At 49.4% G+C, this 25,295-nt stretch overlaps 1 protein-coding gene across 2 annotated transcripts; it reads left to right on the forward strand.

The window, feature by feature from the left end:
- The first annotated feature begins 68 nt into the window (after positions 1–68).
- Positions 69–22,539, forward strand: SDHA (succinate dehydrogenase complex flavoprotein subunit A). 2 transcript variants are annotated; one of them, XM_082650818.1, is made up of 15 exons: positions 69–184; positions 5,592–5,681; positions 6,670–6,831; positions 8,724–8,867; positions 9,089–9,253; positions 9,868–10,016; positions 10,656–10,780; positions 12,316–12,484; positions 13,300–13,495; positions 14,137–14,308; positions 16,092–16,210; positions 17,509–17,620; positions 17,783–17,913; positions 19,709–19,822; positions 21,093–22,539. In XM_082650818.1, the coding sequence occupies exons 1-15, from the start codon at positions 104–106 to the stop codon at positions 21,177–21,179; spliced, it is 2,016 nt and encodes a 671-aa protein (XP_082506944.1). In that variant the 5' UTR covers positions 69–103; the 3' UTR covers positions 21,180–22,539. The 2 variants fall into 2 exon arrangements, with proteins under 2 accessions (XP_082506944.1, XP_082506945.1); XM_082650819.1 differs by having other exon boundaries at positions 75–184; positions 5,595–5,681.
- Positions 22,540–25,295: the final 2,756 nt, after the last annotated feature.

Below are 25,295 nucleotides of genomic sequence, written 5' to 3' on the forward strand. Positions count from 1 at the left end.
GCGCAGGCGCGGCGTCCCGCCCCACCACCGTCGGCCCCGAGCGCGGCGACGTGCGCAGGCGCGGTCTGCGCGGGGACTGGCGGGACCGTGGCGGAGGGCAGACATGTCTGGGATCGGGGTTGTGTCAGGGATCGGGGTTGTGTCGCGGCTGCTTCGCGCCCGGCGCCTAGCGCTGACCTGGGCGGTGAGTTGGCGCTGCGGGTGGGGCAGGGCGGACGCTGGGTCCCGCGACCCCGACCCCGAGGTGGGGCGGGCTGGGGAGGGCCCGCCGGACTCTGTTCCAGCCGAGCGAGTTGCGGCGCGGTGAAGGTCACGACGCTGCGGGCCGCCCGGGACCCGTCCCCTCCCAGGGCCCGGTCAGGAGCCCGGGGCGACGGCCGAGGCAGCCCGCTCAGCCCCGGGCGCGCGCTCCAGGACACGGCCGCCCAAGGTCACACGGTGGGACGGGCCCGGGGCGGCCTGATCGCGGTGGACCCGGGCGGGTGGGATCCGAGCGGAGCCCCGGCACTAGGCTCGACCTTGCTTCTGGGTGTTGTGCGGTGACCCCTGAGCACTGACCGCAAAGCCACTGGGGCGGACGCGGGGCGGGTGTGTTCCTGGGCTACGGAGTCCCGCTAGCCCCACTCGGGTCGGTCCGGGATGTGCTTTCCCGAGGCCTGGCTGCTGGACCGTGGCCCCTGCACTCCTGACGGTGAGGCCTTCAGAGTCGATTTGGGGTTTTTTTTTTGGTACGCGGGCCTCTCACTGTTGTGGCCTCTCCCGTTGCAGAGCGCAGGCTCCGGACGCGCAGGCTCAGCGGCCATGGCTCACGGGCCCAGCCGCTCCGCGGCATGTAGGATCTTCCCGGACCGGGGCACGAACCCGTGTCCCCTGGATCGGCAGGCGGACTCTCAACCACTGCGCCACCAGGGAAGCCCTGGGGGGTTTTATTGGAAGCACTGAATTTAGAGGGTTTAGTTATTTGGTTCTTTTACATGAACTCCTCGAGCCTACTAGTTAGTAATTTAATTACAAAATAAAGGTCCCAGTGGGAACCAAGGCTTTCAACAATGTTGACTTGATTTATGCCTGTAATTATACCCACAGTTTTCTTCTTTTTAAAATACAGGAATTAAAAGTTAATGTTAAATGTGAGGTGGTTTAGTCGGACAACCTACCAACACTAGAAAGCATTTTAAATGCTTTCATGTGTTGCTGGTTCTTACTGAGCAGAGGTTCCCCCAGCCCCCAAATCTTGGGCTCTAAGACACAGTTGTAGCAGGGGGTCCATAAGCAGGAAATGAAGTCCATGGTCAGTGCGGTAGTTCTAGTCAACAAGGTTTGAGCAAACTTCTGAGTGGGCCCTTGTCGTTAGGTGAGATGACAGATTTGGTATGTGGTGGTGACTGGGGAAGAGCTGACACGTCTGTCTTCAGACCAGACTGGAACCAGGAGTTCCTTATTCCATCCTGCAGACACCCTTCACCTACCCCTCGCCCTTTGCCATTTTATGAAAATATTGCTGTCCTTTACACAAGCTGGGCTGGAAGGAATTCAGCTGTGAGCTTTTAGCTGAAAGTAAGAGTAAAGTTCCGGCGCACCACAAGTTGGAGCCTAAACCTCTCCTTTCCTATTGGCTTGATTGGAAGTGATCTCGGTTGAACCCGCTCTTGGCTGCCAGCACTGCGCTCCACTGTCTCCTTGAATCTTCACCATGGTCCCATTTTCAGGTGGTTGTGAACATGATGGCAAGGTAGAGCTAGCAAAGTTGAACCACAGGTTAGGTCTACCGAAGATGGTCTTGGGTTTCTAAAGGTTTTTTATTCTGATGTAGATAGCTTTGGAAATTATTTCCGTCTATGGAAATTAATCTGTCTACAAGCTGTGTATTGGAGTTTCAGATTGGCAAGAACAAAAGCATCAAATTAGCAGAACAAAAAAAGAAAGGAATTCATGATCTCCAGCCGAGGAATGTTCATAAAGCCTTCTTGATGAGGATAATTTGAATAAAGTCTACAAAATTTTTCTTTATCTCATTTTGTTCAATTCTGTGGTGTTTCCAAGTCATATTTACAGCTGCTTTAAAGTTACAAAATTATCAAACCTATTTTGCCTTTGTTTCCTTTCCCGTTGTCCCAGTGCACTGACAGACTTTACAAACTGTTGCAAAGTATTGACAGTTAAATCGAAAGGGAAGGTAAAGCCAAGAACTTCAGTTGCTTACCTTCTCCCTTCAGTTGCGATTTCTCAATTTTCAACAAGATATTGTTCTAGAATAAGTCAGCTTCTTCTCTTTGAATGTATCATTCTGAGTATGTCTTAATGGTGTATCTAGATTTACATTATTTAGGCCACTGTAGTAACGTTTTGTTTCTTGGGATAATTATAATGCCATTGGTTTTCAGTTCTGCATTCCGTGTCATGTTCTTCCTGGTTCACTTGAAAAGTTGTGGCTCAGTTTGGGCATACAGCCTGGATATTCATCTTAGTTTGGAGTCCCAGAGATTTTCCCCAGGGGTCCCTAGATGGTGGGGACAGTACAGGATTTGGAGCCAGCCGGGCAGACCCAGTCCAGAGCTGCTGCGTCCTGAAGAGACTCGGTTTCTCTGTGGGGTGAATGAGGATTCTGTGAGGTAACCTGGGAGAGCTGGCCTCCGTGCCAGGCCCACAGCTCACAGCCTGCCCTCGGTAATCATGTGAATGGTATTTGAAACATCCCTGTTTTAAAAACCTTTACATTTTTAGTGAAAATAATTACACATAGTTGGAAAAGAAAATGTCAGTACAGAAGCCCTTATAAGTGAAAAGGTATAAGACCACCTCCTTCCCCAGACCTTTTCCCCAGTGGAAACAACTTTGAACTGTTTTTGGTATTGGCCCCTGGTGTTTACCTCCATTTCTCTAGCTGATAATGCAGGTGCATTTTTGTCCAGTTTAGACATTGACTTTCGCTGGTAAATGAGGATTTAGCTCACTTAAACCATCCTCCTACCCACATCCTCAGTTCTCCCAATATAATTATGCAACCACTTCAGATGCTTTATTGTCTACTTTTGTAATTGTGTAGCTTGTGCTTACAAATTGGTTTCTTGTTCATGATTCGCAGGTGTATTCTGTTAGATGAGGACAGCCCCCAGCACCACTTTGCTGGATGGAGGGCATCAGTATCTCTACCCTTCTCACTTTTTCTCTCCTTTTCCTCCTAATTCAGTCACCTGTACTTTTATGCTATTAAGAGCTCTGTGTTCTTTTAATTCTACCTTAGGTAGATTTCTGCATTCTTTTTCGTTACCCTCTTGGGAAAGGTTTGATAATTTCTCTTCAAAAAACGTTAGATTAAGAAGTGACATAATACAAGTTTTATCTAAAGACAGAAATGGGATTAAAATTGGGCTCCAGATTCTAATATCACTCCCCAAATTGGATTTAGATACAAAAAATAATGTTACTGTTTTCCACAGAGAGATAATATGATATTTGTTAAAGATTTCTTTACGGTAGCTACTGCTTTTTAAGCTAACCGTGTGCTTGTGGGGGGTGTGTGTGTGTGTGTGTGTGAACATCCTAGAAAGAAGAAATAAACAGGGAATCTCACGGTTTCTGTTTTAATTTTAATTTGGCATCAAAATGTACTGTTCTTATTGGTGCTATTAGCTGTATTTATATTATTCTTTATGAAATTTTCAAGAACATTTGTATTAGAATTCTTTCAGGGACTTAGTTTTTTGTTAAAATATGATTTTACCATTTAAAAATTATACAGCTGAAAAATATTTGTTTTTTTAGTTCATATCTGAAAGAGTGGTCTTGTCCATAAAAACAAACGTACTTAACATTGCAAATGGAGAATTCAAGAGTATGACTCGTATCAGTTCAGATCTACTTAAAAACCCAGGAAACTACTTTTGAATCGGCTCTATTAAAGTCAACTCAGTGTTTGTGTCAGCTGCCACTTAGTCTCAGAGTTAGAGGGAGCCAGCTACCACTCAGTCTCAGAGTTAGGGGGAGCCAGCTACCACTCAGTCTCAGAGTTAGGGGGAGCCAGCTACCACTCAGTCTCAGAGTTAGGGGGAGCCAGCTACCACTCAGTCTCAGAGTTAGGGGGAGCCAGCTACCACTCAGTCTCAGAGTTAGGGGGAGCCAGCTCTGGCGCTGCTCGCAAGTAGCCGGTCAGGTCGTCCAGCTCCGGCCTGAGTCCCTCACTTACAGGGAAGTCTGTCCAGCTTCAAACAGCTCAGTTGGAGTTCATTTTGTATTTGGTAATTCTCCTCCCTGTTATCCCCACTTGTTTGTCCCGTAGCATAATTTCTTTCCCCACAGAATTGAAACATCTCTTCCAATTGCAGAATACTTGAAGGCATCCCTTTTGTCATCGTTGAATGTACTTATTTCCCAAAACTGTTCTTCAAGATATTTCTAAGACTGTTTTATCAGTGGTCTAGTAAAATGCAGTCAGCAGAATGGAAAAACTCATTCCCTAAGTTGCTGACCATTGCTAGCCTATGGAGAAGGTTGCCTCTCATGCTGGGCTGTGATTTCATTAATACCATTTTCTTGGGTAAATGGTTATAGGATGGGACATTTGAGCTGAGACTTGTAGTTGTAGAGGTTGCCAGGGACAGGTGTCCTAGCAGAGGGAACGGCGCGCGGAGTATGCCAGGTAAAGGGGCGTGGCTGAGCCTAGCGCAGGTGTGGAGAGTGGTGAGGCAGGACCAGGAGCATCTCTGGGGCCGAATCTTCTCGTCTTTGGGGAAGGGACGTCACCACACCCAGTGACAGCCTGCTCTGGAGCACCCACTCCCAACGCGCTGCCTGGCGCCTCCTCCAGTGACCCGCAGAACCTCACAGGGGAGCTCCAGCATGCAGAGGGCTGGGATGGATCCCGGGAAGGTACTTCATTCTTGGCAAAACTGCCACTCAGGCAGCACAGATGCCTTCCCCATTCTCCACGAAGTACCATAAATTAAGACATTAATGTGAAAGTGTGCCTTTTGTCATTTCCCGAGTCAGTGTCCTGTCTGGAAACAAACTTCACCTAGAAGGGCCTTCGCTGGAGTGCCAACTCCTCGCCTCCTGGGCCTGCCCTGGGTCCTTAGCCCTTGCCTTAACCTTCAGGGTTAAGTGGAGGCTTCCAGGTAAGGCTTCTGGGTGAAAGGGAGCACCAGCGGGCTTCCCTGGTGGTGCAGTGGTTGAGAATCCGCCTGCCAATGCAGGGGACACGGGTTCGAGCCCTGGTCGGGGAAGAGCCCACGTGCTGTGGAACAGCTAAGCCTGTGCACCACAACTGCTGAGCCCGCACCCTAGAGCCCGCGAGCCACAACTGCTGAAGCCCACATGTCACAACTGCTGAAGCCTGCACTCTTAGAGCCCGTGCTCCGCAACAAGAGAAGCCACCACAGTGAGAAGCCCACGCACCGCAACGAAGAGTAGCCCCCGCTCGCCGCAACTAGAGAAAGCCCGCATGCAGCAACGCCGCCAAAAATAAATAAATTAATTTTTTTTTTTTAAAAGGGAGCACCTGGGTACATAAGAAGGTTGTCAACTTAGAAGGGAAGTTTTAATTACAAGTCCCCTGTTCCGTGAAGACATTTAGTGTTCCATCTGTGTTTCAGCAGCGTCCAGCAGCATCGCACACAGGAGCCCGCAGTTTTCACTTCACCGTTGATAGCAGTAAGAGGTCGTCCGCTAAAGTTTCAGACGCAGTAAGTTCATGACTTTGTTATAAGTGATTTTTTTGACTTAACGGAGTAGGGTTCTATACCAGGTTTTAATGTATTTGAGTAACACAGGTTTTACTTAAAAATTTTTCATTCATGCTCATTATTTTTAGTGTAATAATACTTAATTATAGTACAAATACAAGCATAGATATTAACATTTTTTTGTTTGTAGCTCTTACATATCTGTAAGCCAGATTAAACTTTAAGTAAAAAAATAATGAAATACAAATGTCAGATGAACGGTATTTACTGGAATGGATGGTGACAGACACCCTCCTCAGCTGAGGACTGTGTAGCAACTTGGGCTCTTTTGTGTTTACGAGGCCCTTCTGCGGTCTGTTGAAGAAACTGAAATTTGCTTCTAAGTTTCTATCTCATAAGCTCACAATAGTTACGGAATGCTTGTTGGCGCTTTCTCAGTCGTAAATACAACATGGACCTGCAGTAGACCTGTGTCCTTGGTTCCTGGATGATCACTCAGGTGAATGGACTGTCCTTATCTAAATGAAACAACATTGCAGTGTTTTCATGAGAAGCTTCAAATCATGATCTATACTACACTGTAAGCTTAGATTTGTACATGCATGTGGGTATAAATGTAAAAAGAGAAGATAAGTAAAAAGGATAATTGCAAAGAAAAACCGTAGTTAGAACTGGTATTTTGATTTGTGATGTTGCTTTCCTCTGCATCTCTGGTCCCCTACTTAGTTTTCGGCCTTTCAACAAATGGTGGGTGCCCTAGCTCCATGGGATTGGTGCTCTGCTATTGATGAGAGCTGTTTGCCGTCCCCTTTCAGTTCGAGGGTGAGCCCACCACGTCTGCTGTGACTACTGCATTGTACCTGGTGTGCAGTCTCAGCACAGGATGGAGGCCCTCTGGGCGTGGCAATGACTCTCTTTCACCGTAACCACAGCCTCAGTGTCTGGCCTAGTTGAACCAGTGATTGACAGGGGGCATTTTCTTTTCCAGATTTCTACTCAGTACCCAGTAGTGGATCATGAATTCGATGCAGTGGTGGTCGGCGCCGGAGGGGCGGGCCTGCGAGCTGCATTTGGCCTTTCTGAAGCAGGGTTTAACACGGCCTGCGTCACAAAGCTCTTTCCCACCAGGTCACACACCGTCGCAGCCCAGGTATGAGAAAGGGCTCTCTCCGTCCTTTTGGTGCTCGCGAGGCACTGCACAGCCCGGCGCTCCACCACAGCAGCCTCCCGCCGCGGGCCGCCCTCCACTGGGCTCCCTCTGTTCTTGGCGCTCCCTCGCCAGGAGGTCTCTGCCCACCCTGCCCCCGCCCCACTGCCCAGAGCCTTGTTGTCACTCCTATTTCTGCTCCAGTCATGCCCGCCTCCATCATGGTGTGAGCTCCTTCACTGCCCTTACCCGATGTGAACAAGTTTGTTGTGGGCTCGCTCTGTACCTGCCGGAGGAACCTCAGGGCAGACCTCGAGTGGTGGTGACGAGCTCTGATGATGGTGTGAAGCTGCAGCACAGAAAACAGTGGCCTTTAATGCTCTGAATTTAGGGAAGAAGAAAAAGTAAGGTGGGAAATTATGTGACTTTATTATTTTGTTTATTCACTGTAGGCACACTATAGGGAGTGCCCAGCTGGTATGCAGGTAGTATTCTGCAATCACATTTGACCATCTTTTCTGGTATTTGAACGCATTTCCCCATTGAGACAACAGAGGGTGTGCCGACTTTGTACGAAGCAACAAGAGCTCCCATCACCGTTAAATCTGGAATAGCTATAGTCAGGGTCCAGCCACATTCTTTACGCACTAAACTGCCTAGATACTTTGTTCGAAAGCTGTGCTTTTTAAACTGAAGAATAAGTAATAAATACCCTTGGATAATTCATTGTCTAAAAGCAAGAATAGATCTAAGCAGGTAATTTTGAACGGTATTGCAAAAAATGCAGTTTTCAGGTAGTGCAATAGTAATGCAATAAAAAGAATGAGAAAAGGGTAGCTTAACTTGAATGCTGGTTCTCGAGAAAAGAAGGTTTAATTGGGGGAAGGATAACAGCATTTTTGCATGCACTGGGCCACATGTTTTTGTATTATTTATTTATTGAGATATTATTTTTTACTTACTAGATTAGCAAAACTCCAAGTTTGACAAAACTCTGTTGGCAAGGCTATGGGGAAACACATTTTTTTACATTGCTGGTGAGGATATAAATTTATATAACCCCTTTGGAAGGCAGTTTCGTTTCTGCATTATTTTAAACCAGCTTTCTACATTCTGCTGCCCTGGTACTTAACATTTTTTATCAGGATTGTGTTTGGGTTTACGATTGGAGGGGATGGAGGAGGGAGGGAGGAAGGAACGTGGTGACTCGCGGTGCGTGTCTGTCCAGCGTTCCTTGCTCTGTGCTAGTGACTCGTTTAGTGGTAGCCAAGCATAACATGGGAAACTGACGCACAGCAGCCACAGCTGAAGAAATTCCAATGAGAGTGCTGACTCAAAAGTTATGACTGAGCAACAACTGGGAGAAAGGGAGGTTAGCGTGCCTTGTGAGAAAGATTATCTGAAGAGATGTGCAGTTTTAATTTGGGGGGGTGGGCAGGTGTACTGCGATTTCTGTGACTGAGGGGCAGGCTCGGGGCGGGGTGGGGGCTGGGGCTCTGAGCCCTCGGCAGGAAGCGCTTCTGCCTTTAGCGCCTGCACTCCAGTACCATTGGGAACGTTTGTCATGAAGCTATTAGATTTGAATCCCTTTTACATGCCGGGCTTGGTAAGGAAGAAGCCTCATCTGAGGAACCTCTGCCGACCCTCCAGATGACGCCCCAAGGGGTTGGGCTCCGTGTCCCTCTCATGGGTGAGGCGCCTGAGGCTGGGGGATGCCGTAACTGGGCCCTGCCTCTAGGTTGCAGGGGGAGGAGATGCGCTTCGGAGTCTGCCGGACGGTGAGATCCCTCACTGGCCCTCTCGCGCGAGTAGCTGGCTTTTTCCGAATCTGGCTCCGGGCAGGAGGCAGTGGGGAGGTGAGTCTGCTGTAGCTCACGGGGCTGCTGGTGTTTCAGGGGGGGATCAACGCCGCCCTGGGGAACATGGAGGAGGACAACTGGAGGTGGCACTTCTACGACACCGTGAAGGGCTCCGACTGGCTGGGGGACCAGGATGCCATCCACTACATGACGGAGCAGGCCCCGGCCTCCGTGGTGGAGGTAACGTCCTTGCCGGCTGTCCGATGCAGGAGGGGTTGTGGTGGGAGTGCTCAGCCGGCAGGTTGCAGCGAGCTGCTCTAACGGGAACGCTCCTGTCTTCTGCTGCTGGGCTCTCCATAGAATGTGTTCGTTCGGGGCTTGCAGATTTGTGTTGTGTTCTAGCGTGAGTTAGCCGTGAGCGTCTGGATCCCGTTAGCGCTCGGTGTTTTTCTGTTTCTCAGCTGGAGAATTACGGCATGCCGTTCAGCAGAACTGAAGATGGGAAGATCTACCAGCGTGCCTTTGGTGGACAGAGCCTCAAGTTCGGGAAAGGCGGGCAGGCCCATCGGTGCTGCTGCGTGGCCGACCGCACTGGCCACTCGCTGCTGCACACTTTGTATGGAAGGGTGAGGTGCCCTGGGTGCACAGGGTGGTGGGACGCGGCCAGGCCAGGCGTGTGGTGACGTGGGAAGCAGGCCACCCCGGGGACAGGTCAGCGTGTCAGCCTGTCCGCCCAGGGATCGCTTTTTGAGCAGCAGAGTAACTTGATAGTTGTTAATTTGCAAGTATCTGTTCTAAAAACTTAAATTGATAGTCATTACAAATGTGCTGAGCGTTTTGCTTTACTTGGACTAAGTGGCCAGACGGCAGCAGACGCCGTGCAGTACACCCTGGGCTAAGTCGGGACCCCATGGTCCACGGGCGCAGCTCTCGCAGCAGCTCTGAGGGGAGGCTAGCGTTGCCTCTCTGGCGCCTCTCGGGGTGTGTAGAGCTGAGAGATGTGTCCCACGTGCGGCATCCTCTTCTGAGGTGCATTGTTTGTACAGCTGAGTTGTCACACGATGCATCAGCACTGCCATCCATGGGTTGAAGTCTGTGGCTCCTTTTCCAAGCCAGTGTTCCGCTAGGGTCCGCCTGATCGCTGTGCCCACTCCAGATCAAGGTCTCTAATCTGTTAGCTTTAACAGTGCAATTGCAAATGTGGGACCCCCTTTTTTGGTTGTTTTTCTTTCTTTTTCAGTCTCTGCGATATGATACCAGCTATTTTGTGGAGTACTTTGCCTTGGATCTCCTGATGGAGAACGGGGAGTGTCGAGGCGTTATTGCTCTGTGCATAGAAGACGGGTCCATCCACCGCATCAGAGCAAAGAACACTGTTGTAGCTACTGGGTAAGAGTCTGGTTTAGTCGTGTTCAACTTCTCTGCAGGCGAGCTGAATTTATTTATTCTGATGAGAGTAGGGGGGTCCCGGAGTAATGGCTGAGGCGCAGGCTGTGACTTCACCCGGCAAGGGGTGGCTTTGTGGGCCTGAGGGACGACACCTGCCTCACGGCGGCAGGAAAGTGTCAGCAGTTCATAGCTGGGAGGACCCTTGAGGAGACAGGCCTGGAGAGTCTGATGCTGTCTGGAGTAGCGTCTCCTTTGCTTTGAGGGATGCTGTGTTTACGCTGATGTCTGGGGTAGAAGAGTGTTGTTTGTTCACATGAGGAAAATAAGTAAATTCCATCTTATATACTGTCAGTCTGTTATTTTAACCGTTTGAAGAAGTGCATCCATAAATGTTTTTAGGTTTTATTATCTTATACATTTTTATCAGGGAAATCAGTTACTTAGCACAGAGCGCCCTGAGGTACAAGCGAGAGCGCCTTCTCTGCCCCCCAGGCTACCGTCCCAGTTGCCCAGGGCAGCGTGTGCACATGCACCCACAGAGGTGCTGCCTGGGTGCTTGGTCCACTCCAGTCCATTAGAAAGGAGGTCCTGATGGGACGCTTGTGCAGTCACCTCTCTGCCGGCCTGTCTGTTTTCCAGAGGCTACGGGCGCACCTACTTCAGCTGCACATCCGCCCACACCAGCACCGGGGACGGCACTGCCATGATCACCAGGGCAGGCCTTCCCTGCCAGGACCTGGAGTTTGTTCAGTTCCACCCCACAGGTAGGATGGCATCAGGCTCTTTGTGCCTTTCAGGTGCTCGGTACCTGTGGGAAGGCTCCTCTGCAGTTACGTGCACTTGCTTTCTCATATCTCACATCCTAACTCGTGACTTCCCCGAGGAGATTCTTCCCTGCGTCCCCCAAGGCAGTGGAGGCCAGCGTCTTACTTCCGCGCCTTGTCTCGGCGCACTTAGCCAGACGCGAGGCCGTGACTGTTTGGTGTCCCTCTCCTCGACTAGGGTGCCAGCTCCCCCTGGGAGGTGGGGGCAGGTCTGTCTCATTTACCGCTGTCTTCGCAGCGCCCAGCACATGGTAGGGCCTCAGTCAGTAGAGCCAGAGGGAATGCATTTGAGTGGAGAAGTGGCACAGACAGATGGCAGGCTGCCACAGTGACAGAGCACGGCAGGCGGGGCCCTGAGATGTCCACAAGTGAGGGTGATGAGTGCACGAACGTGGGAGGGGGCCTGGGAGGGGAGTTGGTGAATCCCATCCTGAACTTTGTTTCTGGGCTGTTTACTGATCTGTCAGCTGAGGAGCTGCCACTGTACGAAAGAACAGGGCCTGTTTTTTCTCTTTGCTCCGTCCGTGTGTTCCTTCTGACCCTGGCAGGGATGAGTAGTAAAAAGAAGTAGGCGGTGGTCTTATTGCTGTTTTTAACCAGTACAATGTCTGAGACTTCGGAATTCCCTCTGTAGTTAGAGCTCCATTTCTTTTGCTTCCTTTTCAACGTATGAGAAATAAACCACCAGAAGACATGGCCACTGAAACTAGGAAAACTGGAAGATGAGATGCAGGAATTTGCACCTTGTTTTAAAGGCAAGGTAACCCTTTGGTGCACTAATAAAAGTGAAAACCTTCAAACTACGCTGGGCGTGCAACACCCAGTGCCAGGTGTCCTTGAGCTCCTTACGCAGAGGGACGGTTGAAATCGGGGCGCAGCTCCCCACTCCCCGTTGCCACATTTGGATTGGGGCTCTGCGTCTCCCAGCGTCGCATTGGTGGGCTTGTCTCGGCAGAGGGGGACCATCCCACAGGTTGTGGTGAGACTTAGGGTTGTACACAGCGGGTGCAACTCAAGTATCGGGTGTAGTGATCATTGCCGTATTGTTGTTCGGTTACTTGATACGCCACATTTCCAAGCTGATTTCTGGACCTACAGGAGCCAACACGATTTCATGGTGCAGAAGGACATTCAGCAATTAAAACCTGATAAGGTTGTAGTAACAATTAAAACCGAGATACTTAACATAAACTTTGTCACGTTGAGAGTTTAAAGCACAGTTGTAATCGGAGTATTGAGCAGAGCCGCGTCGTCCACACAGCCGACCTTTCTTCTCTGCAGCTTGGTCATTGCGTTTTTTCATACCGTGGCATTGCGCTGTGCCCTAACTTTTCCTCTCTTACGCTCGTGAGTGTGGTGCTCTTTGCACACCCTTTCTGTCTCCTCCCAAAGTATCTTGGGAAAAACATCTGCATTTGAGATGTAGGCCCAGCGGTCCTTAGGTTATACTTGTTTAATCAGTTCGTTGTTTGCAGGCATATACGGTGCTGGCTGTCTCATCACGGAAGGGTGCCGTGGAGAGGGAGGCATCCTTATCAACAGTCAAGGCGAGAGGTTCATGGAGCGCTATGCTCCTGTCGCAAAGGACCTGGCATCCAGGGACGTCGTATCCCGCTCCATGACCCTGGAGATCCGTGAAGGAAGGTCTGTGTGCGTGTACCCAGAGGGGTCTGAGCGTGTCTGCACGCCCCACCCCTCTGGTGGCTGTGATTTGTGTCTGCATTTCAGCACGGGCTGGGGGGCTTCTGTGTGAGTGTCGGCACCCCGCCCACCCCGGAGGCCTATGTGCAGTTACCTCTGACTGTTGTCTGTCAGTTTAGGATCTCTACATTTGAGAAGTTTAGCCAGTTAGCTGTAAGTCCATCTCAGATGGTTTGTGTGTGTGAGTGAGTGTGTGACAGAAACAGACAGTATGGGGGAGAAGACACACCCCTGTCCTGAGTGCAGTGCGCGAGCTTCAGCTGGTATGCTGCTTGAACTCCCGGGTGCTTGGGGCCCTCAAGGTGGGTGGGTTGTTTGTTCCTCAGTGAAGCAGCGTGAGGCCTCAGTGCCGGACTTCGTGCCGCTGTGGTGACGCTGGTTAAGTATCTGCGGGTGAGGCGTCACGTTCGCACACAAGAAAGGAGACGTCAGGTGGTTCTTTGGAGCATCTGGTGTGAAAGACCCCTGTAATGCATCCACCAGGGAGAGTGTGGCAAATCGGCACCTCCCGACCCTCAGGTGGGAGCCCGGTGAGGGCAGGGCTTCCGTCGTGTTCGTGGCTGCATCCCAGCACCTGGTGTCTACCCTGGCACGTGGTGGGTGCTGAGAAGAGACGCCATGAAAAGGTGGCCTTAATGAAGGGAGCATTTTCTCCAGCATCAAAGCATGTGGAACCTCGTGTGCTGCCAGGATTTTGTGACCTCACGGTTTCTGGATTGCTGTTCTCGACCTTACGGCGTGATGTCCTCTTTCACCAGAGGCTGTGGCCCTGAGAAGGATCACGTGTACCTGCAGCTGCACCACCTCCCCCCGGAACAGCTGGCTATGCGCCTGCCTGGCATCTCGGAGACAGCCATGATCTTCGCGGGTGTGGACGTCACCAAGGAGCCGATCCCTGTGCTTCCCACCGTGCATTATAACATGGGCGGCATCCCCACCAACTACAAGGGGCAGGTAAGGGTGCCGAGCCCATGCCACAGCAGGCCCCTTGCGCGGGGCCTCCCTCAGAAGCCCTGGGCAGTCTGGTGGGCAGGGCAGGGGCCTCGGCTTGGCTGCGGTGTCTGCGTTCACACCTCAGGTAACCGCTGATAACTGATTCATCCCTTCTTGGTACGCAGTCACAGACATGAGGTCATTTGCAGTTTTTCCTGCATGCTTGTGTGTTACAAAGTGTTCTTTACAGTTAACACCTTTGGATGGTTTGCGGCTCACAAAGAGCTTTTTAGTCACCTGGTTTCAGTCCTCAGGACTGTTGTAAGCTGGGTGGGACTGTTGTAAGAGGCTGACTTACGACTCCAGTCCCCCGCCTCCCCGTTGAAGGCCCTCCGCCCGCCATGCTCCGCTGCTGTGAGCCCACCGTCGGAGCGGGCGCGCAGGGGCACGTCGGGAGGTGGGTGAGGCGCTGCCGGGTGTGTGGAGTGGCCCTGGGGTCCTTTGACTTCGGCACGGGGGCCAGGGAAGGAGGCTGCACGGTGTCTGTGGGGGTCCCTGTCGGTGGTGCAGGCCCAGTTTTTACCGTTTCTCCTTCCGACCCCCCACTGTAGGGGAGGGGGGCTGAGCAGACCGCACCCCGTAATCTCAGTCTTCTTCGCCAGGTTCTGAAGCACGTGGGCGGCCAGGACCAGGTCGTGCCCGGCCTGTACGCGTGTGGGGAGGCTGCCTGCGCGTCGGTGCACGGCGCCAACAGGCTGGGGGCGAACTCGCTCCTGGACCTGGTCGTCTTCGGCCGGGCGTGCGCGCTGAGCATCGCGGAGTCCTGCAAGCCTGGTGCGTGCTCCTTCCGGCGGTCTGGCTGTTTCAGGGCACTTTGCATCGCGGTCACCAGCGGGCGTCTGGTTTCCCTCCCTGGAAGGAGGAAACAGAAAGTCAGAGATTTTTATGCTGAGAGACCTGAGGCTAGACTCAGGGTAGGTGGGGCAGTTAGAAGAGTAACTTCAGTCAGGTTTTTTTGCAGTCATCATGTTCTCAGAAAAATCACTGTTGGGAAAGCATTATTTAATAGGGGTTTATCACATACTACTTGTCTGGTATGACTTATCTCCAAGGAAATGTTTTAAATGGTAGGTATAAATGAATATATAATTTTTTGGTACTTAGAGAAAATTAATAAAATACTAAAAACAAACTATAACTAAATCTGTTAAGGGAGAAAGGGAGGAGTTAATGCAAACAAAATAGAAGATGGGTCACAGCTCTCTCCCCTCAGTGAGAGAATGGATTTCCATCAGTGATTTTCTTTTGTGGTGACTTAAAGTCATTTGCCGAGGAAAAGCTGCATGTGCTGGTCTCACAACAGTTCTAGTGCTCCTCTTGCTGTCGCCAGAGCCCGGGAGCAATCTCTCAGAGCAAAACAGAAAATCTGAGGTTCCCTTTCTTTGACAGCGAGAAAAAGGAAGTGTTTTGAGAATACTTTTCTCTCTGAAGGATCAATGCACGCGTTTAAAACCTTGGGAACTCAGCATTAAAAAGGAACAGACTGCCCACACGTGCACAGCACGGGTGGGCCTTAGGCTGTGTGATCCAGACGCAAGAGACCACATATGTGCAATTTTTTGTGTGTGGCATCTGGAGAAGGGAAGCTGGGGCAGGAGACGGTGGGTGGTCACCAGGGTCTGGGTCCATTTGTGGTGGGGCTGACTCAGCTCTGCTTGTCAAAAGCAGCAAACTGCACTAAAAGTGGTATCACACCTTCGTTATGCTTTAGTTTCTAAAGACAAAAGGAGAGGAAAAGTGTTTGCCCCACTACTTTCCCCAAAGTGGGACTATATTAAACGTTAAAATGCTTAAATTCTATAGTCTGATCGTGATAATTACAGGAGTCTACGTGTGTGTTCAAATTTGTAGAACAGTGCACCTAAGGATAAAACTCCATTTTACGGAATGATCATTTTTTAAAGCATTAAAAACAAAAGCTAGCAAAATTGCCTGCCTAGAAGAGCTTGGGCAGGTCTCGCCTCGGAGAGAGAGTGGCTGCAGGGCTTTGTCTTCTGTATTTCACACCTGCGTGCGTTACCTTCTACAGAAAATACATTTAAAAACATGTCATCCCAGGGCAGCTTAAAAACCCTCAAAGCGTTTATCTTTTTAGAAAGGCAAGAACAGAAGATCTTGAGGTTTATGTAAGGGGGTGCAGGGCCAGGGTCAGCAGGAGGCTGTTAAATACCTCCAGCCAGGTGCCGCCCGCCCCCCCCCCCACAACCAGGTCTGAGAACCAGAACGGGGCTGGGCAGAATGAGAATAGCTATGGAGGATGAAGTTTTTTTCCTTCACAGAGTAGCAGTGCAAGGTTTGTTTGCATAAATCTAATTTTTGACCTTAAGAGAGGGTTTCTGTTTTGTTCATTCAAAGATTACTTATTGGGCACCAACTTTTTGCCAGAAATTTTGTCTTTTTGTTTACTCTTTGGCCCCAGGTCAGTAGATGCTTCCTCAGGGATAGAGTGGTCCAGGTGGAATATTAACTCAGGTTATGCATGCATTTTCCAAACTCCCTGCAAAGGTATAATACACATTTGGTGGGTTTTTTTGGGGTTTTTTTGTCTTTTTTAAAGGAGATAAAGTTCCCTTGATTAAACCAAATGCTGGGGAAGAATCTGTCATGAATCTTGACAAATTGAGATTTGCCAACGGAAGCATAAGAACATCGGAACTACGGCTGAACATGCAGAAGGTAGGAGCCTGGACACGCTCTGGATGAGCGGGCCAGCTGTGTTGGTAGCCCTGCACTGGGGTTGCTGAGTCACGGAGGCGAGCTCAGGCCCGAGTAAGATAAAAGGGTGTGCTTTCCACACTGAAGGCTGGAGAGGGCCGCCCAGGGCAGACACAGCAACTCTGCAGCATCAGGACTCGGCCTTCTGTCAAACGTGCTAGGCGTTTGCTGCAGCTTCCCTGCTCAGACCGTCTCTGGCCCTGGTCTTCTGTCCCAGCCTGAAGGAGGAGGGACAGTGGAAGGTCCGAGAAGCTCGGTTCCCAGCTGGGAGCTTCCCAAGCCCAGCACGTCTCGTTGCTGAGGAATAATCCCATCATCACCCCTACTTACGGCAACTCTGGGAAATGTCTTTAAACTGGGCCTGTTGATGCCCCTGAGTGAGGTCAGCAGGGGAGCGTGGGTGGCGTGCGGAAGCCGTGCTCACCTGCGTCAGCACGTCCGCCGGAACGGTCTGTGTTTCTGACGTGATGGTGGAGCGCGGGAAGTGAGGCCGGTCTAAGTTAATTTTATTCAATTTCAGTTTAAATGTAGGTAGGCACACAGGGTTAGTGGCTACTGCGTGAGGTAACACAGGTTTAGGTCAATTAAAAATACCAGTTGACTTCTCTAGATAAATAAATAAGTAAGTAAAACAGCTAGGAATCAATCAAATTCTTTAATACCGGGATTCTTGGTCCATGAATGAGACCTTTATCCACTTGAAATTATTTGCAAGAATTTCTGTGTGGGCGCATTTTCTGGAAAGAAGCCCCTTGCTTTAGTTGCATCCTGAAAGGGTTCCATTGGGTCATCCACACAGACACCACCAAAAGGGAAGAGGTGAATATGGCCATTCTCCTAAGACTGTGGTTCTGTGGTTCTATCTTCAAACGAGACTGGGCTTCGGGGAGGCCTCATGGGATGGTAAGGCAGGGGGCAGGAGTGAAGGAACAGAAGCATGGAGAAAGGGCATCTAAAGGTACAAGTCTCCAGATGAAAATAAGCCCGGGGGATCTAACGCACAGCATAGTGACTATAGTTAATGTTACTGTACTATACATTTGGAAGTTGCTTGAAGAGTAGGTCTTTTAAGTTCTCACAAACAAACTTCGTTTTAGAATTCAGAGTAATAAAGTCACAGTCTGAATTTCCTAGTTTTTCTATTTACATAAATATTTTACAAAAAATGAAATGCATAAGAAAAAGAACCTAAAGGTTTAACAGTTCTTGGTGTGGCTTTTCCACATGGATTAAAAGCTTACAAATATTTTGTATTACAGTCGATGCAAAGTCATGCCGCAGTGTTCCGTGTGGGAAGCGTGTTACAGGAAGGCTGTGAGAAGATCAGCAAGCTCTATGGAGATCTAAAGCATCTGAAGACGTTTGACAGGGGTGAGTGGTTCCTCGGGCCCCTGCGTACGGTTGTTGCTGGATGTCTGCAGGGCGGGCTGCTTCTGGGCGCAGCCCGACCCGTTTAGCGCTGACGTACCTCGTCCTTGCCGAGTGGACACTGGCTGCATCCTGTTGTCTTTGACGGCTGCCTTGTGTGCCCAGGAATGGTCTGGAACACTGACCTGGTGGAGACCCTGGAGCTGCAGAACCTGATGCTTTGTGCCCTGCAGACCATCTACGGAGCAGAGGCCCGGAAGGAGTCTCGCGGCGCTCATGCCAGGGAGGATTTCAAGGTGCACCTTCATGTCCAACCCCCCCCGCCCCCCGCCCACCACTGCCGCCACCGCGTGCACCGCTGTCCTCCCCGCTGCGTTGCTCAGCCCTGACCCTGCACTCTCTGCATTCACTTCTCTGCACTTTCTCTGCACTTCCCGCAAGTCAGTTGAGAAGAATGCTTTTTCTCTTCTGATAACCTTCGTACCTTTGTTCTCACCGAGTTCAGTACTAGTTTGACCTTGTTCTGGCTTTGGATCAGTATCCGGTGCTGCATCTCTCAGCCTCTTTAGGGCGAAGGTTAGCGTGCAGCGGGTTCTGTTGCCTGGAAGTGCTCACCTGCTGACTTGAAGTGACGAGTAACTCATTGTTTCAGACCCACCTCTGGTTTGGGAAAGGATTATAGAGCCTCATCTTGGATCACCGTTGTTTTAATGAACTGGTTTTTATGCAGAGCTCACTTATCAGATTCTTCAGAGAAGAGTACTCGGCATGTGGTAGTTAAGATTTTCACGGAAGCGGTTGTTTGGGGGCGGTCAAGTTAAGGATGGAGCACATTAGCAGGAGCTGAGCTGCTTTCCCGTGGTGGACACAGAGGCTTTGGTCCGGGACAGTGTTTGGGTGGCTCAGCTAGAGGCTGGGCAAGAAGAACTGGATTTCGATCCACCACGAGACACTGATTGGAGCTGGATTCCAGTTGCCGAGTACTTGGTTAGAGGAGGAGGTTGGTGAGCACACTCGTCCTGTGCACCAAGCATGGAGAAAGGGCATCTAAAGGTACAGGTCTGGGAGAAGCCTCTCCCAGAGCCCGTGGTTGGTTCCTGCGGCTGAGACATCACTGCACATGTGCAGGCAGAGCCCGCTCACCCTGGGCGGCTCGTCCCTCCCCTCCCGGAGGCACTGGTGCAGGTGCGGGAGTGAGGGAGTGTGCTCCCCGCCCCATTGCCCCCGGCAAGAGCCTGGCCTCCCTCAGCAGAAGCTGCTAAGTAGTTGGATGTTTTGGGTTTTATTTGAAGAGGCTTTTGTGTGTCTTATCTGTTACCACGTGCAAGATATTCCTTAGCAGCATTCAGCCTCTCTTTAAAAATTTCTGAAAAATTTAATATAATTGCTAAAACTAGAACATTTAAATAAAAAAGGCTGAAAAAAAAAGTCAAACTCTGCAAGAGTACAGAGCAAAAAGACAGGAAAAGGATTTGATATATTTTTAAGTGCATAAAAGATCAATTTAATTCCAACACCCGTCTGCTAGCTGTAGAGAGAAAATGCAGAAGTGGAGCTCTGGGTCCCACTGTGCTGCAGCCTGCTGCCCAGCTGTGCTGCACGGGGCCTGACCTTGTCAGACTGCTGGGGTGCAGATGGGATGAATAAAGGGGAGGGGGCCCTAGGCTGGGCCAGCGCAGAGTGCAGGGCTTATCTCTACGTCCAGAGGACTGACAGGTCATCAGTGAGGGCCCACGGGTGCGTCTAGAGGACTGGCCACTGGCCGAGGGATCCCGAGTCTCGTGGCCTTCCTCTGCGTGTGGTGGTCGGTGGCGCGTGTTCTTGCCATGTGCTCTTCCGGGTCAGATCTGCACGCGTGGTTTCGGTGGGGATTGTAGAGACATGCTTGGCCTGGGAAGGTCCTGGCTCTGCACGAGGTCCGCTTTGCCGATGGAGACCTCCTTGTTGAGTGGGATCTGGGGAATTAATGTCAGACTAGTCTCGTGTATCTTTTTAAGGAGTTTGCCGTGTTTTGCCGTGTTTTCTGGTTTTGCCGTGTAGAATGTTTGTTGACGGCACTGTCTGAAATAAACGTACTTTCTGTGGCCTCAGGAGCGGGTTGACGAGTACGATTACTCCAAGCCCATCCAGGGGCAGCACAAGAGGCCGTTTGAGGGGCACTGGAGGAAGCACACGCTCTCCTACGTGGACATCAGGACTGGGAAGGTACGCGGGGAACGGGTTCTGCTCACGTACGCCATGGCGCGTGGGCCGTCCCTCATGTTATGCCGGTCAGTGTTTGGTGAACCGGGAGAAGCAGCATGGGTTTAAACGGACTGTGGACAGATTTGAGACACCACTGAAAAGACACAGTCAGGCTTCTGCCTGGAAACAGAACCCCGCGTGGGCGGGTGGTCCATAAGGGCCGCCCCCACTGTGCTGGTGCTGGGCAGGGGTGGGCCAGCGCCAGAGGCCTGCTGTAGGGGGGCAGATGGAGGTTCTGAGCCCACAGAGAGCTGTGGGCAGGGATGGGGGTGGAGCGGGAAGGCACCTCTCCCCTCCCTTCCCTTTGACTGGACCACCTGGACGCAGCCTCAGCCTCAGGGAAGCCCAGGGGATGCTGTTCAGCTCTTAACTTCCCTGGGCAGGGAACAAGTTGGGAGGGGCAGGGGGCCAGCAGGGTCCTGGAAACCACCAGCTGAGAGAGCAGTGGGGCTCCCGTCGGTCTTACCCCAGCAAAGCATAACTCACCCATTTGGCCTTTCTGCTCGGCATTAAGACTCAGAAATAATTAAGATGTAAAGTGTAAGCTTTTCAGAGCTCCCTAAGGGATAGTCTTAATTGTCTATCTGGGTTTACAGAAGTTATGCTGTGTCCTTATACTTCTAGAGTGCGTAGTGCGATTGTCTAATACAGGCAGACAGCAATTTTCATAGTTCCTCATGTAGGCTCTTTTCTGACAGTGTATTCAGACGATCCTCTTAATACAAGCCTACTTTTGTAGTGTTTGGGTTTTTTTATGATCGTAAAAGAAATACATGCTCATTTTAGAAAGTACAAGAAGAATGAAGAAAATCAACCTTTATAAGCTCACCAGTCAGAGAGATCTTTTATTATCATTTTGAAATATTTCTTTCAAGTTTCGTATGTATATAAAATTGTTCACTTAGAAGTAGGAAAAACTGCAAATACAAACATAATTTATGGATAAAGGATAATAGTACATACAGGGTTTCACCCACTTTTTGAGCATTTTCAGTTTAAGTTTTAGTTTCAAGCATTGAGAATTTGGTACAGTGTTATTTTAATTGCTGTATTCCATACATGGATTTACATAGTCAGTCCTGAGTTTGTTATTGAAAAATGTTCCTGTGAATACCTTTGTTTTTAAGTTCCTGTTTGTCTGCAAATCTGCTTTTATGGTTAATTTTCCAAAAGTATACAAGAGGGTTGTTTGTACGTTTTTGTGCGCTAACTCATCACCGACTCTTCTTAGGTCTCCCTGGAATACAGACCCGTAATCGACAGAACTTTGAACGAGGCTGACTGCGCCACTGTCCCCCCAGCCATCCGCTCCTACTGAGGAGACCGGAGTTTACCAGCTCTTGTAATTATGTATAATAGCTCATGCACGTGTTCACATTGTAACTGCCTTCTTAAACTGTCCTCGAGTGACTGAGGATGCTGCTTGACAGAGATTCCTACCAGAGGCCGGCAGCTCGCCAGTAGTCAACAGCCAGGAAGTGTTCAGCTTGCCTTTGTCCCTGCTTCGTTCTTGAGAGATAATAAAACTGGGCGCAATTCTTAGATGAAACACAAGTTACAAACTTGCGTTGATTTCCAGGTTCCTTTAAGATCTTACTGTTTGACCTGAGGCATATTTGTTGACCTGAAACATAAAACGTGACTATCTTTTTATTGTGTTGCATCAGAATCCAGAAATTTTGCTGCAGTGTATGTTTAAGTGAAAATGCATTTTGGTGCCTGAGAGCAAATGAAAACAGACGGTTCCTCCTAGTTCTTAGGAAGCAAATGGTTTCACATGTGAACGTGTGTCCTGAAGTATTTAAATGACCGAATACTAAATGAAACTGATGTGGGTGCAAATGGGTTTCTTCCTTTTCCACCTCCATGCAGATGCCAAGTTCTTGTCTCAGGGTCGGCTTCTGTAGAATCCAGTCCGCGGCAATTGAGTTCATTCATTTCAGATTCTATTTTTGTAGTTTAGGGATTGCCTTTAAAAATTTAAAGTTTGTAAACATGTAAAGCATTGGCATGATTTCAAAGCCTGTTGTGTTCAGAGCTCACCTCCTTAACTGTCCCTCATGCTCTCCTCTCTCTCCTCCGCAGGACCCACTGTTGTTTTTCTTTCTAGTCAGTGTCCTAAGAAAACAGAAAGCAAGTATGTATTTCTGTTGTGTTAGACAGCCGGCCCTGCCCCTTGCCTGCATATCCTGGAGGTCCTTCCTTGTCACTCATCCTGCGGCCGCGCCCTCCTCCACTGCACGGGCGTACCTTGTCCCCGGCAGGACATTTGTGTTGATGCCACAGTGAGTAACTGTGAAGTCATTTTCTTAGCCAGTTGCTTAGAAGTGGATTTCTAGAAGTAGGGTTGCTGGGTCAGAGGGCAAATGCGCTTGTCGTTTTGTTAGATGCTGGTAAGTTCTCTTCAAAAGGGCTGTGACATTCTGCATTCCCACCACAGTGTCTCAGTCCCTGTTTCCCACAGCTTCGCAGAGAAAGTATGATGGTAAGCTTTTGGATGTTTACCAATTCAAACAACAGGTGGCCATATCTGATTGAAATGGATGGAATATATTAAAAACTGAATTCATAATGATAGTTTTAGAAAGCCAAAAGTAACCGAACAAGAAATATAGTTGGTCACTCCTGAAAGTAACTAGGGCACTAACCCTGACACTGAAAATGGACAATTAAAGGAAAATGATGAAATGATTATCCTGCCTTTTTCTACAAATTGCAATTCACGATAACCTAGTTGATCAGGGAACTTTACAGAGGAATTCCGCAGATGAATGAGTGAGGAATGATAGAACTTCAAGATCACCATTTTGCAATCCTAATATAGTGGTTCTCAGACTTCAATGCATCAACATCACCTCGGTAAAGAATTCCCAGCCCTGCCCCAGAACTTGTGACTCAGTAGGTTCTGGGATTGGGCCTGAGAATTTGCATTCCTAACATGTCCAGGGACCACACGTTGAAAACCACCTGCATGGAATGTGATGTGGCCTAACAAATATGAAGGAGGTAGTTTTCAGGAGAAAAGAACTGGCGGAAAGACTGCTGACAGCCTCAGACCGCTTCATTCCAGCCAGTGGGTATAATGAGGAAGTAGACGCCGGCGCATTTAGTAAACTAGGTGGGAGTGTTAACCTGGGCATTTGAGCAGCGTTGAAGTGTTAGGACAGGGAATTCAAAGCTAGCACAGGTAGCCCTGAAGCAAGGGAGGGTAACAGGAGGGCTGATCGTTGCAAAGGAATAATGGATGGGGGTGGTTTCCTCATGTCTGTCTGCGACTTCTGAGCCAAAAACAAACCTTCAAACTATTTTCATGAACATTCTGAGACTAAGAAAACCACTGGGGAGTGGGTAGTCTGGAAATGTAAGTTCCTATGGAATTCCGCTAGGTGCGGAACCACCGGGCCACATCAAAAAAATCTTAAAAAAATAAAATAACAAAATAGAATACTGCCCAGAGAGATGTAATTTCTAATATGTATCAAAAGAAGCAGAAAGGTAAGATATACAGTAAAATATTCAGACCTGCACTGTCCATAGCAACGGCCATAGCAACATGGCTGTTTTCATTAAAATTCCACTCCCCAGTCACCTTGATCCACTTCAGGTGCTCAGTAGCCACACTTGGATGGCTGATAAAGAGCAGTTCCTTCATTGGAAGTGCTGTGGGCCAACGCTAGTGTAGATGTTTGGTAGTTTCTCATTATACTAAACATCCTATGTTCAGTAAATTGACAGCTACTCAGTAAGAAGCCAGAGGGAAAAACAAAACCGGAAGGTCATTCGCTTTCATCTGAATTCTGGCAAGAGTATTGGTTGGAAAGGAAGGGGAGAGCAGGGCTCAGTCAGCCTGTGCCTGGAATTCCACACCAGGCTGTAAAAGGGGAAAGTGACTGAAAGAGGAAAAGTCTCCAGTCCAAATGCCAGAGTGGTCCTGATAAGAAGATAAACACGAGTAACGAGCCGGAGTGTCTTCAGAGGGGAAGCTGGTGAGGCAGGTAACACAAGATTGTGTGAGTGCACAAGCGTACAAAGGACAGAACGAGGGCACATAAGGTACTTGGTCGTCCATTCATTTAACATGTTTATTGAGGGCCTACTATGTGCCAAAGACAGATGAACAAGAGGGTGGACTGAAAAGTGTTAGGAGTGCTAGCACCCTATGTCTAGGGCCAATGTTTAGAAAAATTCTAAGGATAATAAGAGGCATTTTCCAATTAGCTCAGAGAAATTAGACCAAAGGAAAGGCTGGCCCAATATTAGGGGAGTGTTGTCTTTCAGTTCATTTCTCCTCTCCTCCACGCAGAAGCACTATATAAATGGAAAGCTTAGAACAGACCTGGTTAGGAGGGAACTGAATCCCAAGATAGGCGAGGAGATAGTGGCAAAAGCACATCAATACTTTAAATGACTGGGTCAGCAGCACCAGGGGCAGGAAACGGTCTGCCTTTTTCTCTTGTAAGAAGGCGGTCGCCACTGTTGCTGTACATCTTTGTAAGGTGGTGTCAGGACTCCAGGTAACACCTCCCCCACCCCCCCGCGCCCAGAATAGATGGCAACTGTCTGTGGCCAGGACTGCAGGCTAAGCCCTGCCCTAGAGCACAGCACAGGTGCCATGGCCCATGTGTGCACTCCCATTAGCCTCTCAGAGTCTCAGTTTCTCACGCATCAGGGCTGAGGTGACTGAGGCTGCCTAGTTGCGAAAGCACCAGGCCAGTCTCTGATGAATCCTAGACTCATTTGTACATATATAGGGGTATACATTAGGGGGGATGATTTTTTTTTTGTTTCAATCTTCGTTTCCTAAATTAATCTCCCTTTTAAGAGTCAGCCTTGCCACCGGTGAGATGATGCAGGAAAAGTACAGACAGACCTGGGCTACAATCTCTTCTTGCCTCTTTGACCTTAGACCAGCATAGTTTTCTCATCAGTAAAATGTGGACCTTGATACCTTGCCACGAGGTGCTGGTGTGAGGATTACACATAGTAATATTTAAACACTAGGGTAGATTCAGTAAATGCTTCTTCCCTTGAATGAATCATTTCCTACCCCTGGAACTAAACGGAAAGCAGAACGGAGCACTCCTGGGCCCCACAGATGGTGTTGGCTGCGGCAATCGAGGCTGGACTCCATCAAGGGTTGGTGGAACCCGTGACACTGTCAGGAGAGGGAAGCCGAGGCCAGCTGGAGTCGCTGAGAAGTTTCTTGCTGAAGTTTCCCTGTACACTCTGTACTGGAAAACTTATAAATTGGGTTGCAAAATCATAGTTACTAATTTTGTAGCTTTCTAGAGAACAAAAAAAGAGGCAGAGATGGGAGATAGGAAAAAATGGGTTTCAGAAACTAGAGATCAAAAAGCTGTGGAAAACTGTAGAAAGGATTAGTCAACGAGTGATGTGAATGCTTTATGAGGATAAAACTAGAAAACACTTGAAT

Source organism: Grampus griseus (genome assembly GCF_964374135.1).
Source record: "Grampus griseus genome assembly, chromosome: 3".
Classification (NCBI taxonomy): Eukaryota; Metazoa; Chordata; class Mammalia; order Artiodactyla; family Delphinidae; genus Grampus; species Grampus griseus.

What these genes read in the sequence shown, in the direction of transcription:
- SDHA (XM_082650818.1), top strand. Translation starts at nt 104, where the DNA reads ATGTCTGGGATCGGGGTTGTGTCAGGGATCGGGGTTGTGTCGCGGCTG. An exon ending in AACACTGTTGTAGCTACTGG is followed by an intron (nt 10,017 to 10,655) that starts GTAAGAGTCTGG and finishes TCTGTTTTCCAG; the next exon opens with AGGCTACGGGCGCACCTACT. An exon ending in CGCGGAGTCCTGCAAGCCTG is followed by an intron (nt 14,309 to 16,091) that starts GTGCGTGCTCCT and finishes TCTTTTTTAAAG; the next exon opens with GAGATAAAGTTCCCTTGATT.